General features: G+C 44.9%; 1 protein-coding gene across 5 annotated transcripts in view; it reads left to right on the top strand.

The window, feature by feature from the left end:
• Positions 1–20,006, top strand: part of LOC306913450 (rho GTPase-activating protein 21-B-like) — a 124,862-nt gene extending 104,856 nt beyond the window's left edge. For all 5 annotated transcript variants that reach the window (XM_079490106.1, XM_079490107.1, XM_079490105.1 and 2 more), the window contains 14 exons: positions 174–290; positions 1,965–2,282; positions 3,742–3,806; positions 3,961–4,112; positions 4,896–5,038; positions 5,707–5,865; positions 6,535–6,613; positions 6,776–6,849; positions 8,383–8,472; positions 9,217–9,342; positions 9,714–9,755; positions 10,468–10,576; positions 14,846–14,877; positions 17,152–20,006. In XM_079490106.1, coding sequence (XP_079346232.1) covers positions 174–290; positions 1,965–2,282; positions 3,742–3,806; positions 3,961–4,112; positions 4,896–5,038; positions 5,707–5,865; positions 6,535–6,613; positions 6,776–6,849; positions 8,383–8,472; positions 9,217–9,342; positions 9,714–9,755; positions 10,468–10,576; positions 14,846–14,877; positions 17,152–18,843 — 3,198 coding nt within the window. In that variant the 3' untranslated portion in view covers positions 18,844–20,006. The remainder of the gene's footprint in view (positions 1–173; positions 291–1,964; positions 2,283–3,741; positions 3,807–3,960; positions 4,113–4,895; positions 5,039–5,706; positions 5,866–6,534; positions 6,614–6,775; positions 6,850–8,382; positions 8,473–9,216; positions 9,343–9,713; positions 9,756–10,467; positions 10,577–14,845; positions 14,878–17,151) is intronic.
• Positions 20,007–21,249: the final 1,243 nt, after the last annotated feature.

Below are 21,249 nucleotides of genomic sequence, written 5' to 3'. Positions count from 1 at the left end.
TTCAGGAAGAAACCAAACATACACAGGGAAGACATTTGAATATTCTAACGACACCTGGGGTTGTATTAACAATCACGGCACGGCACTCCATGTTTAAGTGAACTCTCAGGATTGTGCTTGATGATATATGTGTGTGTGTGTGTGTGTGTGTGTGTGTGTGTGTGTGTGTCCAGGCGGTGGACCGCTCATCAGAGGACTCAGGGTCTCATCAGTCATCCTCAGATGTGTTCTGTGACGCCACCAAGGAGGGTCCGCTGCACTTCAAACAGCTGAGCACCGACAAGAGCAAGGTGTGTGTGTGTGTGCCCCCGCATGCGTTTGTGTGCTTGTGCGTGTGTGCGACGTGCGTGCATGCATGCAAACAGACAAAATAAGGGTGTCTAGGGCTGCACAATCAATCAATTTTCAATCATGATTTTGACTTCCCACAATTTAATTATCGCCATCGTCTGATTATTGACATTTAAAACATAATGACGCATACAACATTTAAACTAAGTAATCGCGACCGATTTTATTCTGATTCCAAAATGTGTACATTAGCAGGATTGTGCAACAGAACAACATGAAGGTGAAAGCAGTGTTATGTCAGTGGTTCCCAAAGTGGGGTCCGGGGTCCCCCAGGGGTACCTGAGGGAGTTCCAGGGGGTCCCCCAGGGGTACCTGAGGGAGTTCCAGGGGGTCCCCCAGGGGTACCTGAGGGAGTTCCAGGGGGTCCCCAGCTAAATGATAGTTTGGAACCAAATGGACCATTATGGGTCTGTAACTCTGAGAGTGTACAAATGGACCCATCAGGGTCCATTTGGTTCCATTTGTACACTCTCAGAGTTAAATTAACATTGATTTTACAATATAAATTGGGGGTCCCAGAGATAAAAATGCCATTAAATGGGGGTCCGTAGACTAATGCATGTCAAACTGGGGGTCCTTGAAATTAAACGGGTTGAGAATCACTGCTGGAGCCATAAAAATCTTCTCTTATGGGGGTCCCTGGCATATCTTTTCAAATGGGGGTCCGCGAGTTAATTAGTGTCAATTTGGGGGTCCTTGACATGAAAAAGTTTGGGAACCACTGGTCTATGTGACAGACCAGTACAAATATGAACTCACTGAACTGGCCATAAATGGTGCACCCCTGGATGAACTCAGCCTGTGACGTGGTTTACAAACGGTCGCCGGACTGATGAGGACTGTCCTCATTTCCACACCGTATCCCCTTACCTGTTGTTTGACTGCTCTCTTACTATGCTGTCATCATGTATGATTCACTGGTTGAACCAGTTCCAGTCACCTGCAGGTTCACTACTTCTGACCTGATTCTGTCCCACGCCCTCCTTCAGGCGCTGAGTGACCTGTTAAGACCTGAGGCAGATCAAAAAACAAGTCTCCTAAAATAAGCAGTTTTCAGGGAAAAAACATTATGTTGCTATAATCAGTGTCAAATGTTTTCATGTCAAGGATCACCTAAAGTAGTATTTGGCCGTGGAACCCCCATCTCAAAATATTTCCTTCCAGGGAGGGCTTTATACTGTATACAGTACCGTTATGCAAGATTTGCACACATTTGCATGATTTTTTTGGAATACCCAAACTCCCAAAGTATAAAATATGGATATAGTGGTTAAAATGATTGAGAACCATTTTTCCTATATAGCTCAAATCTACACAGAATATGCGCATGCATAAAGTGAATGGCACATCGAGTGGCAAATCGAGTGGCAAAGCAACATGCAAAGTGAGTTTAACATTGTTTAACGTTGTTTAATGCAATCAGATAGGACTTTTCTGTTTGGATGCATGGGTTGTCGAGGCCAGAAAGTAGTTTTTGCCACTCAGTAGGCATTCCTGCATAACTTCCGGGTTTGATGATGATGTCACACGCATACCCTAGTGGTAAACGCTTTCCTTTTTTTTCTCTCTCCATCAATGAATCCACAACTCTCTTCTTGTGTGTGTCTCTGCAGCGTGTGGTGGGAGGAGGCATGCGTCCATGGAAGCAGATGTACGCGGTGCTGAGAGGGCCCTCCCTGTGCCTGTACAAGGACAGGAGGGAGGGGCAGGCCCACGCCAACGGGCAGTGCCCGGCGGCGGCGGACATGACGGAGCCCCTGCCCATCAGCATCAAGGCCTGCCTGGTGGACATCTCCTACAGCGACACCAAGCGCAAGAACGTGCTGCGGCTGACCACGTCGGACTGCGAGTTCCTGTTCCAGGCGGAGGACCGGGAGGACATGCTGGCCTGGATCCGAGTCATCCAGGAGACCAGCAACCTGGACGAGGAGGTGAGGACCGTGCACTCACACACTGTGGTGTAAAGGAACTATATACGTACATTTACATCACCCGTTTAGACCTGAGGACGATTCTACAAATGTCTTCCAACACTAGCATGACTAGCAAGTAAAATGAGACACAAGTAGCATGTGCTTAAATTCATATTTAGAAAATGTTTCAGATGTCAAACATTTATGAGATGATAGAATGGTGATGGATGATGATGGTCATGGAAGGGGAACATTCTGAAAGCTTCATGGGCAAAGATAATAAACTTCAAATCTAAAACAAAACGGTCAAAATGACCTCTCAGACATGCTAGTGCTAAATCCTGACAGTCAGTCGTTCTCAAACATTTTCATGTCAAGGACCCCCAAAAATATATATAATTGGCTGCTGACCCCCATCTGAAAATATGTTGTGTCAGCCAGGGACCTCTCAGAAGCAAAGATTTGAGTTAAAAACGTTCGCTCTGAAAGAATATATATTCAAAGATGATTTTAAAGATTTTTCAAAAATTATTAACATCGTGAATCATCATTGTGAATCGTGTGATTCAAATGATTTTTTTCAGACCTACAGTTCTAGGAAACACAGAATGGGGGGGACTATTTCATTATGTCCACACAACAACTCTTAAGGTATATTAATGACATAGTAAAATGTTGAAAATGAGTGGTAAATAGGCAGTGATGTGCAAGATAAACGATAAACTCTGGCCGCCACCGATGGCTTTTGAGTGGCCTCAGTATCATTAGTGATGGGTCGACTGACTGGTTAGTGAGCGGTTCATTCAAAGTGATTAGGTCTTTTGTGTGAACGGGAGCAAACTCCATCACTCTCTCAAATCTTTTCGTTACCTTGAGTTCAGTTTCTACTGCATCACAATCATTTTAACCAGTATAACTTTATATGCTGGTTATTCAAAATAGCAGATCGACAAGTTACTCCCCCCCCCCCTCCCCTTTTTTTTAAACGCAAATCTTTTTGTCTGGGTGGCCCTGCTGACACGAAACATTTTCAGATGGGGCTCCGTGGCCCAATTCATAGCAAATTGAGGCTCCTTAATTGTCCCAAAAAAGGTTTGAGAACCCCTTTGACCTCCAGCATGTTGGTTGTGTTGTGCAAGCAACAACTACATGATAGGATATATAGGTCACGACAACACACTCCACACATCACTCCTTCACAACAACAGCGTGTCTTAAAATAGGGTCATGATGCTAATAGCAAGGTCTTCCCCCGTTACAAACCCAAGGCCCTCCTTCCCCCTCTATTGACTCTCTAACCGCACTAAGGCATTCCAACAGCCTGAGCCTCTGTCACCCGATAGCCGCACGTTATGTAAAGGTGTGGCCTTATGGCCTTGCGGGGCGGGTGGGAGTTCACACTGATTTTGTCCTGTGATGAGTTAGCTGTCATCTTACGTGTCCCCCCCCCCCCCCCCCTTTTTTCTTCTTTTTTTAGAACGCAGACTTCACCAGCCGTGACCTCATCAGCAGGAAGATCAAGGAGTACAACACCTTGATGAGGTGAGCAGAGGACAGAGGCGGGGGCGGGGCGGGGGGGGGGGGGGGGGGGTCGTCTCCAATTCAGTGGTGGACAATTGCAATTGGTTGCCAGTCAGTCATACTCACTTGTGTGTGTGTGTGTGTGTGTGTTTGTGTGTGTGCGTGTGCGTGTCAGCCCCACGGGCAGCAAGGCGGAGCCCTCCCCCAAACCGTCGCGCCAGTCCCTGAGCATCAGGCAGACCCTGCTGGGAGGAGGGAAGGCAGAGCCCAAGACGCCGAGCCCACAGTCACCCAGAGCCGAGCAGGAGAGGAAGAACATGCATAAAGGTGAGGAGAGTCACTTTGAACTTTATTTCATTCAACCCCACTTCGGGGGACGCTGGCATTTGAGCCTGTGCTGCTGTCTGCGTGCGTGCATGCGTGCGTGCGTGCGTGCGTGTTTCTTGTAATGAAACAAAAAACAAACAAAAAAAACGTGTGAACGTTCACCCTCAAAGAGATGACTAAGAAAGGCGAAAGGCGCTTAAATCATTTTTTTTAATCAAGGGCATTGACAAGAGCGTTTGTACTCTCAGCAACCCCCCTCGTAGTCATAAGAACATTATTTAAATACCCTTTTGGCTTTCTTAGTCATCTCTTTGAGTGTGAACGTTTCAAATTGTTTGTACTGCTTAGCGGTTTGTAGTTTGTACTGCTCAGTGACTCACACCATACAGTAGCTTTGATAAGCATCAGTCATGCTTTTTACTTTTCAGATGCGCGATAGTGGATCTTACTCTCGTAAGGATTTTGCATGTTTGAGGCAGCTCTCGCAACCACTTAAACCACTCCTCCAAGGGTCTATGCTAGGTCCCCCCCCTTATCCCCCGGAAAATAACCGATCTACAGGCTCTATGTTGGCCATCCAGAATATGGAAGCTTGAAAATGGAGAAAGAAGAGAAATCATGTTAAAATAAAAGACCATGTCTAAAGAAACACCCTTACACTGACCTAAAGTGGGTCTGGTCCACGAGAGCGCGTGGGTTGGATTACATCTTTTAGCCTAGGGTTCAGGGAGGTTAATAATTTCTGTGATGTTTTCCTCACGGCGTGTGCTCCTCTGTCCTCAGACGACACCAGCCCGCCCAAGGACAAGGGGACCTGGAGGAAGGGCATCTCAGGGAGGATGAGGAAGCCCTTTGAGAAGAAGCCCCATCCGGGGAACACGTTTGGAGTGAGGCTGGACGACTGTCCTCCTGCACACAACAACAGGGTAGGACTCACTACCTCCCTTTAAAACGTCCAGCCATTACACATGCATGCTGCGCGTTGCTGTATGGATAGTTACACGTGTTGCAGAACGTGTGTGTGTGTGTTTTGCTCTTGAATGGACCCGCTGTATGTATGCAATGCTGTACAGACACGGTTATCAAAGTGTCGCATAGCCAGGGGGGGGCCGCGAAATAATTCACAGATTTTTTTAAATGTTTATTTTAACATTATAATTATGTTTTGAATGCGGTATCATTACAATTACGTTTATCTAACTGAAAAGTGTGCTGTCAGGTTTTGCACACAAATCAATTTGAATAAAAGGACTACTGGCACATGATATTGTAGTAAAAATGGTTTGTGTTTATGACCATATACATATATAGTTCCAATGGCATCTTAATCTAATGTTTGGTTGTAACTTGTATGTATATGCTTATCGGTGTTGCGAGAATTCTCCCTTCAAGGCCCGGGTACCTGTGCCAAAATACGTTTTTGAACCCCTGGTGTGCAGTGTTTCTGAATGCCCCCCCAATATTTAAAAAATCAAAATGTTTAGATTAGAAGATGGCCGCTTCGCATTGTGATGCGTTATGGTTTAAATGATAGTCTTGAACTTGAGCTCAAAGTAAAGCCTCTTCTTTATTTTCCGTACGTGTTGTGGTGCAGTTTGTTCCCCTGATCGTGGACGTGTGCTGTAAGCTGGTGGAGGATCGGGGCTTGGAGTACACGGGGATCTACCGCGTCCCGGGGAACAACGCTGCCATCTCCAACATGCAGGAAGAGCTCAACAACAAGGGAATGAACGACATCGACGTCCAGGATGATGTGAGTGTTGACCCATGGAAGTCCTATACCTGTGTTGCGTTTCGCCGACTAAAACTACTACAAAAGATGTCTGTCGAGTAGATTCGAGATTGCTTTATTTGTCATTTGTTTTTCCAACTGCAAGCAGCCTAAGCTATGATGACTAAAACTAACAGTATGACTACATATACTGTCAATTTCGTAGACTAAAATGTTAGGGAGGGACTAGTGGACAAGAGATCCAGTACTAAGACAAGCAAGTCATTTTATGCTTCCGAAAATAGCCAATCTACAAGTGCACAACGCGTCGCAAAAAAACCAAAAAGAAACCATGAACCTTGAACCTTGAAAACTACTTGAAATTGTATTCAAAAGACCATGACTTACGGTAAACTAAATCAACATTTGCTGTAAAAATGAACACTGCTGGTGGTTTGTGTCTAAGATGCTTACTTAGTAAGCAAAGTTTGAGAACAAAGTTTGAGAACCCCTAAGCACTTAGTAAGCATCTTACGTACTTAGTACTTATTAGTTACTTTGTAGCATCCTTTATCCGTTATCTTATAGCACTTGACAAATGTTCATGGAACTTGACTCTGGATGAGGGCGTCTATTGCTGCCTGGCTAAATGGCTAACTGTATGAGTGTGTGGTGTCACACGCTAACGCACCCGTGTATCTCGTTTGACAGAAATGGCGGGACCTCAACGTCATCAGCAGTTTACTGAAGTCCTTTTTCCGGAAACTCCCAGAACCTCTCTTCACCAACGGTGGGTACAGAGTACAGACAGATGCCTTTCTCTTCATGCAATACAACAAATTGTTGGTGTCTTTCTGCCACCTAGTGGCCAACAACTGCAACTACGATCAAACTAAAGCATCATGTCGATTAGAACAGACACTGATAGAAGTTGTCTTGTCTTTCCATGCAGATAAGTATGCCGACTTCATAGAGGCCAACAGAATAGAGGATCCAGTGGACAGACTAAAAACAATCAAAAGGCTGGTGAGTTCCTCTGAATGGCTGACTGACACCGATGCTGATATTAGTCGTCTCCATATTGATAGTATGGGTGCAACAGTTAACACAATTTGTGCCCACCCTGGGTCGCCATTTTGAAAGAATGAAAGGGCACATAATGTGTTAATAGAACTAATCTAGCACACTAGATTATTGTATTGCACTCTCTCTGTATTGACATAGTCTCACATTGCCAGACTGTTGCCTCTCGCAATTTTCAAACGCTTCCGTCATACAGTCTGGAGCAACGGAAGCTCTATCATGAGTAAAATATAAAGCGGAGGTAAGCCTCCTCTAGTCCTCTCCATTCCCGTTTCGTCTTTACAGTCGCGCAAATGTATCCCAATATAAATAGAAATCATCTAAGCAGACTCTATATAGCCTTCGGGGGTTGTGGAATAGTTGTTTGGCTACGGGAGACTAGTATAGAGCGTCGCAGTCCCGCCCCCTACCAGGGCCCAGGAAATGATTCCCCGTTCATTTTCCTCATAGACATTTCAAAAAGTATTTATTTAAAGACCTTTTAACAGTTTGACGGCCGCTAATTGTTTACTCCAGTGTTCCACCGCGCGTAATGCGACATTCCCGCTATTTGTTTAACCCATTTTGACCTGAGATCAGATTCTAGAAATGTCTTTTACATCCTGACAGTTTTCTGAAAAAGCTATGTTTCTATGTCAGTCGTTCTTCGATTTTTCAAAAATAGCAGACCTACAAGCTCGTAGCGCGCCACTCGGTGGCGCGTTATGAGCTTGTAGATCTGCTTTTCGCCGGATTTTCATCGTTGAAAGCTGCAAATACTTCAGCGTATGCTCTAAAGGTAATAAAATCTCGGCAGCGTAGAATATTTGATTAAAATGCGGGTAAATCGTGATTCGCAGTAGAACTGTTAAGCCTCGTACAAGCCAACTCGAGTTGTGAGAAATCATGACAACAAACACAATTTTTTGGGCCGAACAAATAATTAGAAAGAAGAAAAAACACTTTTGTTGTTGTTTTTCTTCTTTGTAATTATTTAAAAGGTCTTTAAATAAATACTTTTTGAAATGTTTATGGAAAAAAAGCATTGGGAATAATTTCCTGGGCCTGGCGTCGTCATGAAAGGGGGCGGGACTGCGGCGCTCTATAGACATGGCAGCGAGGCGAGCGGGGGAAAGTATTTCCATACGTTGTTTGGTCGTATTCCGGTTGTTAGTGTCGTAAAATCTGTGCGCTTCGAGAATATTTAAGGTCGTTTCAGCCACGACATTTATCAAAGCTCCGGAACCAAATGTACGCTAAGATAGGCTGTGCAGGAACAACTTGATCAATCTCACATGGACTTTGGCCTAAGTTGAATCCTGGTCTCGAAAATTAAGATGGTCTGTACACTATACGTTGATAAATGAGGGCCACTGAGACTGCCCTTGTTGTAGGAAATGTGCTAGTAATGGATAGAATAAACACTAATAATCAGTGGTTGCAGCCCTAATTGATAGCCGGCGTCATGGAGTCAGTGCACTGTCCATTTTCTTCCAGCTCCATGAGTTGCCAGACCATCATTATGAAACCCTCAAGTTCCTCTCGGCTCATCTGAAAACGGTGGCTGACAGCGCTGACAAGAATAAGGTATGGAAATGGAACCGCACGCTTGGATTGTCTTCAGACAAAACATTGTTGAACCAAATAAAAGTTGTTTCCTTCTAACATCAATCCTCCCAAATCAGTCCCAATTCAAGAAAAACAAGAAAAAATTAACATACAAAATATAAGAGTAAAACAAAGGACTAGAAATATGTTTGTTATATTTTATACTCATCTCTGGAAACCTCATAGTGTCCAAAATAGCAAAAGTAACAGCTCGACAAGCTCAAAATGCGTCGCTTCGTGCTGCATTTCGAGCATGTGGATCTGCTACTTCTGTAGTATGATCAAGTAAGGGTGTTAAATTACAAAATAACACAAGTTAGAATGTGGAAATAAGAGGTTTCTGCACAACAGCAATGATATCTTTGTTTCGGAAAGTGTAAGAGAGGCAAATACATACTGTGTGTGTGTGTGTGTGTGTGTGTGTGTGTGTGTGTGTGTGTGTGTGTGTGTGTGTGTGTGTGTGTGTGTGTGTGTGTGTGTGTGTGTGTGTGTGTGTGTGTGTGTGTGTGTGTGTGTGTGTGTGTGTGTGTGTGTGTGTGTGTGTGTGTGCGCGCTTACACTATTTATTTTGTGCTCACAATAATTCTCCGGCATTTATAAGCTTTCAGCTTCTGCCTATTCCCTTTGATCACCTTCATGTAACAGTTTCCATTTATTGTTGTAAAATGTGTACTTGAAACTGAAAGATGATCAAATAAACTAAACTAAACCCTATTGCATTAGATGGAGCCACGGAACCTGGCCATCGTGTTTGGTCCCACTCTGGTGCGCACGTCGGAGGACAACATGACACACATGGTGACACACATGCCGGACCAGTACAAGATAGTAGAGACGCTCATTCAAAACGTGAGTACGGCCTCCGTCGTCATGTGTGGGACACTTAAGGTGGCCTTACACTAGCCGATAATCGGGCATTTTTGACGCTCGGGGGGTGCCCGACCGATCAAAGCGCGATCGGGATCGGCCCGATCAACATCAAGAATGTTTGATATTTGCTCTGCCCTGCTCCGATTATCCTGTAGTGTGTGGTGCTATCAGATTTCAGATTGAAAAAAATCGGCTAGTGTAAGGCCACCTTTACTAGTGGTCCTGGAGACTCGGCCCTCATCGCTGTATCTCATCTCATTTGTACCTGTAAAGTTATTTTCAGACGCCTACCCGTATACCGGTAGATCAAGATGTTAAATGTTCCTCTTTCTTTCTTTCTTTTTTCCTAGTATGACTGGTTTTTCACTGAGGATGGAAATGGAGAGCCAGTGGTGAGTGCATGCATCGCTGCCTGGAACAATTTGAACCTTAACAAAAGAATAATTGTTTTCGATCAAGTGTTATATACATACTTTGGAAATTGTTTATATTCATAATTTCTTAGCCACCATTTTGGTTAATTCGTTTTATATATACACATATATATTATTTTATTATATATATATATATATATATATATATATATATATATATATATATTAACCACGTAGTATATACTTCATTGTATGACAAATACCCCTTCATGTGCCATTTGTTATTTTAACCCATTAAGACCTGATAACAGATTCTACACATCTATTCTAAACCATGTTTCTATATCAGTGGTTCTCAAACTATTTCATGTCAAGGACCCCAAACATTATATGTATTTATTCCAGGGACCTCCCAGAGCAAAGATACGAGTTAAAATGTTTGCTGTGAAAGAATATATATTAAAAGATTTGCACACATTTTCACAATGTTTCAAAAATAGCAGATCTACAAGCTCGTAGCACAGCACTCGGTGCCACGCTATGACCTTGTAGATCTGCTATTTTCAACAGCCAAAGACACACAGATGCGTCCTCGGGTCTAAATCAGGTTAAGCCTTTAGCCTTTAGCTACTTTAGCGACAGTAGCTAAAGGCACATAAACACACAAACCGGGCCTGTTCCGAACCCGTCCAGCCACTGAGGTTGTTGTCCACTCTGTCCCCGTCTCCAGACGGCGTCCCGCGACGACAGTGCTGTGGAGTCCCAACCCGTCCCCAACATCGACCACCTGCTCACCAACATCGGCCGCACGGGATCCACCACGCAGGGTGAAGTATCAGGTAACAAGCTCTCCCCTCCCTGGACCAGACCATCTTCTGTCTGTGGTGGGTCAATCTTTTACTCTACGTTCTCCTCTCCGAGGGAGCTCTTATCTGTCTGATAGGCTTGTGATGTTGCTCTGTAATGGATATATAATACCGTTTAAAGACTTTAAAATCCACATACTTAATGCTCATGTATAATGCTGCTTCCCCCCCCCCCCCCCCCCCCCCCCCAAAAAATAAACGCCCACCCAACCCCTCCCCTGCTTCTTTGGCTGTTTGCCATTAGATAGAAATGTCTATGGCAAACCAACCCACACAACCCAAAAAAGGCCAGAGCCAGCAAATGATTTGTATCACTTCTCCCACTGGGTCACTGTGAGCTGTGACACAGGCAGAGAGGTGATATAACCATTATTGTCAACACTTCCTTCATTTGCTTTGAAAGTGTTGTGTTGAAATGTCCCTGCTTCGGTAATAAGTCCGTATTATGCTCTCTGCAACTTTAGAGCAGAAAGCCCCCCCCCAATAACTCCGTCCTAGCCACTTTATACCAAACACCACTGTGTGTTTTGTCTGAAATCTCCCCTTCTCCGCTTTTTTTTCCTGCCCACTGTTGCACTAACAACAGCATGTTCTTTCCTAAAGACGACGATGGAGTTGATGTGTGTTTTGTAAGTGAAGGGCGACCTGTGATTCCTCTCTCTAGTGAGGCTCTGTCGGGTGTCCTAACCATAGATATAAAACCCTAGATGCCTCATTGGCTGCTGGAGTTCATTGGAGCGACGGTGTATCGCACTGTAAGGCGGAATTCAAGCTGCGTTGCTGCCACTCAAGTGACTACTGGCCAATCACAGCACAGTCTTTTCCTGGACTTATCAAAGGAGCTTTATTGGCATGAGAAAACAAACGTTTGCATTGCCTCTGATTGGCCTATACCGAACGTCCCCTTCTTATCTGTGACGCGCGCGAAAGCTTCGCAAAGCTTCCGCGCGCGTCACAAAAGCGAGATACACGCGCCCCAGAGCCGAAGGAGGCATCTACCTTTCTATGTCTATGGTTCCTACTCCTAACGACGCCCGCCCCCTCTTCCACAACCACTCACACATACAATGATCTTGACACAGGCCACGTGGGCGGAGTCTATCACACCATGATGTCACTGATGGACTCTATAATGTCCGCCATGGACAGCTGGGACTGTAGGAAGAAGGACTGTTGCCCCCAGTGTAGCTGCCTAGTCTGCAGAACCCCGCAGGTCTCGTGAGAGAACGTACTGCTGTACGTGCCAAAGACAACATGAGAAGGGGGAGATGCAGAAACGTTACGGGGGGGAAAAACCAAACAAGAATCACACCAAAGTGTTTGCCAAAGAAAACGTGGAAAAGAAAGCGAAAAGGGGGGGCGAGAGGCGGCTACACGGTACAGTACAGTATCCGGTCGTTGGTGTTGTCGTGTGTCTGTGTGTGCGTTGGGGGTTCTGTCAGAGTTATACAACCACACACAGACCGGTGCTACTGTCTGAAAAGGCTCTCCGCTGTCTCTCCTCCACACTGTCTTTGCAAGCTTGCCAACAGGAGAGAGATAGCATGGTATGGACGGTGCTCTTTATATAAACCCCCCCGGGTTTCTTTCTCACCAGTCAATGTCGCACATACCGTACCACCATCTGTCTTCAAAGGGGCGTGTAGGGGGGCTTGGCTTATGTCATAAAACATACATTAATTAATAACCACAAGATATTCTATCATTTTGATGTCTTGTATTGTGTCTTGCATTTGACAAAAAAATTAAATATATATAGTATGTAAAAAAACAAAACAAAAAACAACACAAAGATAACGTTTAAGATATAGCCGATTGGTACGCGGAGATGAATTAGATGGCAGCAAGTGGATATGATCGTAGGTTATTCCTTTGCTGACGTTCTCATTTAGTGTACATGTTCTCTTCTCTTTGTCATAGCTAGCCCCTCTGTGACCCCCCCGTCACTTCAGATGTTTTTAGTTTGATTCATAGCCGTCTCTTTATGCCATCACATGTGCCATATTTGGTCTTGCATTGTTACCATCCTGTATTTTGTTGAACTTGAATGGTTACTACAGTCATTGTGTATTATTTTGTGTTTTTGTTTGTTTGTTTTTGTTTTTTCGTTAAATCTGTAAGTTGGTATGCTGCCAAATACATTATTGCAAAAATTGTCAGTTACTTGCGGCCAATTAAAATGGAAAACATGAAATGTGAGATATATATGCGTATATATACTGTAGTTTTGCCCTTTTGAAGTCAGCAGTCCTGTCCAAATGAGTATCGCTGCTCTGCATGGCAATATCGTTGCTGTCGGGCAGAAGCCTTGTACCTCTATATTTCATAAATTAATTCTCTGTTATTTATACCGCGTTGTATGACAGTGTCACGCAAAGTTTGTGGAAATGGCTGATCCATCCAGTGTTTCTGGCTATTACAGTTAGTCAGGTTATATTACAGTAGCTATTGGAACAATCTTTGTATTGTTGCTCTCGGGCAGAGATCTTTTTGTAAATTAACGCCCCACTTGGTCATACTACTTGGTCACACAAAAGCATCAAAAGTAGCAGATACACATGCTCGAAACGTGCTTTGAGCATGTGGATCTGCTGCTTTTACTATTTTTTTAATTAGAATCCTGAAAAGTAACGGTTTTATGAGGTTTTAGCCTCTAATTGAAAGTGGTAATGTCTGTGTGTTTTATAAATAGATAACCAATGAAACTTGTGACTAAATAATAACTACCGTTGGATGAAGTCATGTTTTCTTTTTGGGGTTGTGTGGACATACCACCACTTCCACCTGACAGTGGTTGTTTGGACATACCACCACTTCCACCTGACAGTGGTTGTTTGGACATACCACCACTTCCACCTGACAGTGGTTGTTTGGACATACCACCACTTCCACCTGACAGTGACGATAATGATCTGGTCTGTTGTCGTTGAATGAACTGTTGCACTCGGCATTCCTAGAGAGACACAAGCTTTATGCACAAAGCTGTCTTATGCATCTATAGTGTCTGCACCTGGTATACTGTAGGCAATGGGCTATATATGCACACACAGCCTTTTGGAAAGAACTTGGGACACTTCCCTACTTCCTTGGGTGTTACTGATGATGCTAATAATGAATGCTCTGTTCCATTCTGGTCAGGCAGAGTCAGGGAGCTGCCATTTGTGCATGTTGGCTCACTGGACACACTCTGCCTGCGCCAGTGGGTCTCAAAGTGTTCTTGAGTGGGTTCTGGCCCCGTACGGGTGTGTAACTCTGAGAGTGTACAACTCTACGTTATGGAGGTTCTGGCCCCGTACAGGTGTGTAACTCTGAGAGTGTACAACTCTACGTTATGGAGGTTCTGGCCCCGTACAGGTGTGTAACTCTGAGAGTGTACAACTCTGCGTTATGGAGGTTCCTTGAACTTAAAACGTTTGAGAACCAATCCACACTAAACGGAAGCAGAGCCTTAACCCATTTAGGCATGACGTCAAAATTAAAAAATATATTTTTTTCTGAAAAACCTCATGTTTCTATATAAGTGATTCTCAATATTTCATGTCAAGGACCCCAAAAATTATATGTAATATGCCGCCGACCACCATCTGAAAATATGTTGTTCCAGGGACCCTCCAGAAGCAAAGATTTGAGTTAAAAACTGAAACTCTGATATTCAAAGATTTGAGGCACATTTTCCCGATTTTTCAAAAATAGCAGACCTACAAGTTCATAGCGCGCCACTCGGTGGCGTGCTATGAGCTTGTAGATCTGCTTTTTTTCAATAGCTAAAGTATAACATAATGCTTAAAACACCAAAAGGGGTTCCCGCCCAAAATGGGTTAATTAGTATCATTGGTAAGGAAGGAAGTAGGGAAGCGACCCAGAAGTAGGAAAGAGTTATTCTGTGTGCATAATAGCCCATTCTACTCAGTGCTATCTATCTGTCATACCGTAGTGGATGTGAGTGTATCAGAGGTGTGTGAATGTGGAGCTGAGTGCATGCAGCATGGCCGTTGCGTGTCCCTCGCCTCGTCGTCGTGCTGTGCTCACCCCCATCCCGCACCGTGTCTGTTTCTTCCTTCACCTCACTGCCCCCACATCACGCTCTTTGATCATCAACGTGGTTCTCTTTCCCTCCATTTGTTTTTCTTCCTACTTCAACTTCTCAGTTTGCACCCCTGCTAAATGCTGTACGTGGTCCGATGTTTTATAATATACAGTGATCTAATCTAATTCATCTCGCTCTCTCTTCTTTATCTACAGATTCACCGACTAGTGACTCAGCTAAGTCTAAGGTGAGTGAGTGTGTCTAACCTGTCCTCCGGGCCAGTGGTAGTGAATAAGATCACGGGAGGTAGGTGACAAAGGGGCCGGTCCACAAAGTGCTTAGATCAGGGGTGCCCAAAAGGTAGATCGCGATCTACCAGTAGATCACAATGGCTGTGCAGGTAGATCACATGACATGCCCCTAAATAATATTTAATTTAAATCTAAAAACTATTTTTGGCATCTGCCACTTGAATTAAGTTGACTTGATTGATTGACTGACATAAAGGGCCTGTCAGCTCAAACCCACAATGCAATACTTTGTTTTCAAGAGTGTTGCTGCGCACAAATGTCGGTAGATTACAAATTAAATACAAAAGAACCTTCAATTTCTCCCCATTCCCATTCCAAGTGCATTTGTCTTCTATGTAATGCCATGGCAGCGCCGCTATTCCAAAGCCATTTTCAGCAATGGTGTTATGTTTTGGTGGGTAGATCTTGTTGAGCTGGTCATTTTGAAAGTAGCTCTCAGTAGCTCAAAAAAGTGTGGGCACCCCTGGCTTAGATGAAACACTTCCCCCGTGTTTAGTCTGTCGCCGTTGACCACAAAACAACAACCCGCACACACGGATCATCAATACTTGAAATGGCTTTAATAAAAAATAAATAAACTGGCATTTCATATAAATGGGCTGCTGGGCACGACTTACCTTCAAACTTCATTCATTTCCAAAGTCCTCTTCCTGGTCAGCGAATGAACTTCTATCAGAGTTGAGTTCCATTCCAATTTGGAGTAAGAGTATGAAACAAAAACGGATGCTTTCCCATCATGTTTGCACTGCCGTCATGTGGCTTGCTTTCCCCCCCTCGGCTTCGATGCAGACATCATGCAGGACATCAGGTCATTCCTGCACTGCTGCTGCTCTCGCTTCTGCTTTAATAAAGGGCTCTGGCATGGATACAGTACTGTGTTCCCTGTCTATAATAACATGGCCCTAACGTTCCTCTCTCTCTTGTCAACCTCTTTGCTTTTGTGGTGCTTCAGAGGAACAGGTGGGAGCTCGCAGACAGGGGGTGAAAGGATCCATTCTGTGCTTTGTATTACCCTATATACGCCAGCAAATCACATGCTATAACCCGGCATCTAAAGTTGCAATACTGACTGACCCTTGACAGCCCTTTCGTCCAAACATTAACGTCCAATCTTTTGTTTGTATTTTGGGCGGGAACCCCTTTTGGTGTTTTAAGCATTATGTTGTACTTTAGCTATTGAAAAATAGCAGATCTACAAGTTCATAGCGCGGCACTGAGTGCCGCGCTATGAACTTGTAGGTCTGCTATTTTTTTAAAGTCGTGAAAATGTGGTGCAAATCTTTGAATATATATTTCAGAGCGAACATTTTTAACTAAAATATTTGCTTCTGGGTGGTCCCTGGAACAACATATTTTGAGATGGGGGTCCGTGGTCCAATAGAGATAATTCTGGGGGTCCTTGACATGAAAAAGGTTGAGCACAACTGACATAGAAACATGGATTTTTCAGAAAACTATTAGGATTTAGAAGCCTTTTTTTTTAATCGCCATCAGTCCAAAATGGGTTAAACGACATTAAACTCACCAAGATTGCAGCCGTAAAGGTCTCATGGTTTTTGTTTCATAAGAATCCACCATTTTCATGTTATTCTACCTTCTGCCAATAAATTCCAGGGCAGGTGATAATTTCACTGTGTCAGAGTTTGGAAGCACTCGTTTTCAATAACGCAACGCCCTGCTGCATCCTGTGTCCTGCATTATGTGCAATTTTGAAACAGGTGGTACGCAAGACCGTTGAATGATTTACAACGATGACCGCTTCCAAACTCCAACACTTGGAGAAAACAAATTATAATCACCCCGTCCCGCACAGAATTTATTGACAAAGTAGCTGCCAACGGTGGATTTTTTTTATGAAACAAAAACTTGACAGAGGATGACCCAAGCTTTCCGTATACAGCTGCAATGTTGGTGAGTCTAACGTTGTTTAGTACAATCAGATAGGACTTTTCTGTTTGGATGAAAAGTCTGTCAAGGGTTGGTATTGCAACCCTAGATGCCAGATAGCATTATAGCATCTGAGTTGCTTAAATTGTGGTTAGTATTACCCTGCTGTTTCTTGGTTTTCAGTGGCAGAAATAGTCATGTTTGTATCTCTCTCTATATCTCTATCTATATCTCTCTCTCTCTCTCTCTCTCTCTCTCTCTCTCTCTCTCTCTCTCTCTCTCTCTCTCTCTCTCTCTCTCTCTCTCTCTCTCTCTCTCTGCAGGGTTCCTGGGGCTCAGGGAAGGATCAGTTCAGCAGAGAGCTCCTGGTCTCCTCCATCTTTGCTGCAGCCAGCCGCAAAAGAAAGAAGTCAAAGGAGAAGCCGCAGCCTAGCAGCTCGGATGATGACCTGGACTCTGTGTTCCCCAAGAAAGAGCTCCCGGGCCAGAAGCCCAACCGCCACCTCGGGCCCCAGGCCGAGGCCCCGAACCCCGACGCAAAAGAACAAGCGCGGCCGGCGGAGAGAAAAGAGAACGGCCGATCCGCCGCAGAGCTGACGCCCAAAACCAAGAAAAAAGAGCATCGCAACTCCTTCTTCCTGAGGGAGAAGACTCCGTCCAGGCAGCCCTCATCACCCCCCACTCCGTCCACGCGGCCCTCAGGTTCCCCCGGCCTCGGCTACCAGACGACACCCCTGGGGAAATCCTTGTTGTCTGACGCCCCGTCCCAGCTGGACGAGAACACATCCGACCTCGGCACCATGAGCTCCGGGGCGTCTGTGCCGAGGTCGCGACCCAAAAAGTGGATGTCGGGGGCCACTCCAGACCTTTCCGCAGCGGGGGCCTCTGCCGTCGCCGAGGTCAGCTCCATAACCTCCGACTACTCCACCACGTCCTCCATCACCTTCCTGACGGGGGCTGAGTCGAGTGCGCTCAGCCCGGAGCTGCAAGGCGGCGAGGAGGCGGATGATGAGCGCAGCGAGCTCGTGAGCGAGGGGCGACCCATGGAGACGGACAGCGAGAGCGACTTCCCTGTGTTCGCCCCGGCAGGCGGCAGCAGCCAGTCCACACCGGGCCCGGAGCAAAGTCACAGCGGGCCACCGAGCGCCGGGGCGACTGAAGGGAACGCTTCCCCCAAAATGGAGCCGCGGCGCCTGTTCCCCTCGCACAGGCTGTTCGAGTGCGACACCCTCTCCAGGAGACGCTCGCTGAGGCAGAAAACGGACAGCGACTCGTCGGTGGAGGGGGGGTTGTCCGGAGGCGGCGAGGGCAGGGCGGAGTCTTCCACGCGGCTGTCTCGCGTCCTGGAGGTGATGAGGAAGGGCCGGTCGACGGGGAGCCTCAGCTCCTCGTCCCGCAGCGAGTCGGAGCGGCCCGAGCCGGCCTGGCGCCTCAAGATCACAGAGAGGCTCAAGCTCCGGCTGCGCGCCTCCGCCGATGACATGTTCGGCGTGGGAGGAGGAGCCCAGAAGAGCGTGGTGAGAGACGCCCGTGGCAAGAAGAAGGGCATCCGTCGGCGCCACACCATGGGGGGCCAGCGGGACTTTGCGGAACTGGCGGTGATGAACGACTGGAGGGAGCAGGGCGGGGTGGACCAGACGGCCGAGCTGTCGGCGGTCGACCGCCTCAAGCCCAAGTGCAGCTCGCCGGACCTCTCCATCCGAGACTGGATCACGAGGGAGCGTTGCCGCGGTGGCGCAGGCTCTGAGTGCAGCGCGGAGGAGGTGGCGCCCAAAGCCGTCCCCGAGGACGACCACCAGCCCGAAGCCCAGGGGGACGCCACCGCGGCTCCCGAAAGGCCGTCTCCCTCGGCCTCCCCGGGCCCCCCTCTTACTCCTCAGCCCGTGGCAGGGGAGCACGTCAACGGCAGCGCTCCGCAAGGGAGAAACAACAAAGCCAGCCTGGCGGCAGACGCACACCCGCACAAACTGTCCGGAGCGCAAGTTGTCCGCTCACGCTTCTATCAGTATCTCTGAGTGTGTCTGTGTGAAGGAGACGGAGAGAATGTTTGCATATTAATGTGGCTATTTTAGCAAAGGTTACTGCACAATATTTTTTTCTACAAAGTATAATACTGTATGTACCTACTGTACATAATGTGTATAGGCTCATATAAATTGTTACTGGACAACAGTTGAAGATGTGCGTTAAGACATTGGCTTGTGGATTACTATACTGGAACAGACATAACATGGACTTCCTCCCATTAAGCAGATCCAGAACCAGAACGTTTCCTTTTGTGTGACAGGGGACATGCATACAGAATGCATGTTGCTGAAGTTTCTGAAACCGACATTGTGCAAAGGAATCATGGTCAAATTCTTCCTATTATAAACAGTATGAAGAATGTATTACTCTTACTTACATTGACTAACACTAGTTGCTTGTGACAGTAATGTCATTTTATTTTAAATTCTTAAAGGAAATAACTATGTAAATTGTTTTGTACTTGAAGTATGTTTTAAATGAGGGCTGCTTTCTGAGCTGTGTACTGTAGGATTTTTTTTATACAGTTTTATACAGTCATAAAAGCAAGATATTGGCTTGAGGGACTGGAGAAATGTAATTGTTTCATCAAATGAAAGTGATAAGACCTTGTAATGGAGTACTGATACGGTGGTATGTTATGCTCGGTACAAGAGTTTTTATGTTCAAAACTTGTCCAAAAAAATCCCAAAAGGAAAAAAAGTGCCTCTTTCTTAATTGATTACCGCAAACACCTACAGTAGGTAGGGTGCCATGGTTTTATTTCTACTGGTAATTATCATGACTGAATTTTGAAAACCTTGTTATGAAACACTCTTTTCATTATAAGGCATTCCAGAGTTGTTTTTTGGGTTCATTTTTGGATCCTGTCCTTATCTATTTTTTTTCTGTTAAATTCTCTCACAGAGAATTTTGAATGACATTTTGCAACAGATGTATTTCCAGTTATTTTTCTGCCCTTTCTACTTTTCAAAAGCAGTAAAATGCATGGTTACTTCACACCTGGGAGAAACTGGGAGGGAAACCCATCTCTGGAACTGCATGAGACAATGTTTTTGTGAAAGCAGTGAACATCTTGCCTGTGTACAGCATAATGTGGGTGTAATGCCCTTCCTCGACAAACACTGGAAGAAATAAATAATCTTTTATCAGATTACTGTTTACTTATTGTTTACTAATTGTAAAAAATAAAAAAAGGAAAAAAAACGACATGCTATGTCATGTGGTTTTAATGCTTTTTCTATCCTAGACTCCTAGATTAGTAGTATACTGGTATAGCCCATGGTCTCGGACGGCATACTATAGCATGCCGTTTTTCATCATTTTTGAGGATTTGAAAAAAAGACAAACATTTCAAAGTAAAAAGTTCCAGCATGTGTCTCCACAGTCAGCTGTCTGGTCTCGGAGTGATTTTCGTCTTTTTTTCAAATCCTTGTTATTCATCATTTATAGCCCATGGTCTCGGACGGCATACCGCATGCCGTTTTTCATAATTTTTGAGAATTTAAAAAAAGACAAACATTTCAAAGTAAAAAGTTCCAGCATGTTTCTCCACAGTCAGCTGAATTATAAAAAATCACACCCGTGTGAACTGAGTGGTGTAAGGTCTTATATAGACTGATCAGCTGTGGTCTGACGTAATGTCTGACGTAATGAAATCACACCCGGGTGACCATAGCAACCATGCTAATTTTTTGGTACGAACAGACACGTAAACTAACAAAGCCAGTCGTAGGAGTGGTTTACACCACTCAAAAGTATGAATGGAGATTCTAGGTGAAAGTGATTTTTTTGACGTGCCACTATCTGCCATTGAGCCCCATTATAAATTTCTGAAATTTGAAAGCACTATATTTCTAAAACTATGCAACATTTCAAAGTTTCCTTTTCAGGCAAACATGTCCACCGTAAGATGAACCTAAATAGGTTTGAATGGGGTTTCTAGGTGTAAGTATGTAGGACTAGTAGCATGCCAATGTTTGTGCTATTGCCATTGAGAATGCATTGGGCGTTTAATTTAAATAACTCAAAGTAAAAAGTTCCAGCATGTGTCTCCACAGTAAGCTGAATTATAAAAATGTGAATGGAGTTTCTAGGAGAAAGTGATTTTTTGACATCAAGGTCCTTTTCTTTAACAACTGCCCCAGCACTACCTTAGCCTGACTTAGTGAGATTTCCGGGTGCTTTTATCGTCTTCTTTCTTCAAAGTAAAGTTTCAGAATAACGACCAGAGTGGGATTTGAACCCACAACGTCAGGATCATGTGGACAGTACCACTTAACACATTGAGCTACAAGGCTGTCTGCATTCTGTCATGGTTTCTCCTCTGTATTATCTGATTAACATCCATGACAACACTTAAAAGCACTAAAGACACCTTTGATGCACAGCAAAGA

Source organism: Electrona antarctica (genome assembly GCF_951216825.1).
Source record: "Electrona antarctica genome assembly, chromosome: 20".
In the NCBI taxonomy this organism is placed as follows: domain Eukaryota; kingdom Metazoa; phylum Chordata; class Actinopteri; order Myctophiformes; family Myctophidae; genus Electrona; species Electrona antarctica.
Note: the sequence above shows the minus strand (reverse complement) of the source record. Positions and strands in the feature narration are given on the sequence as shown.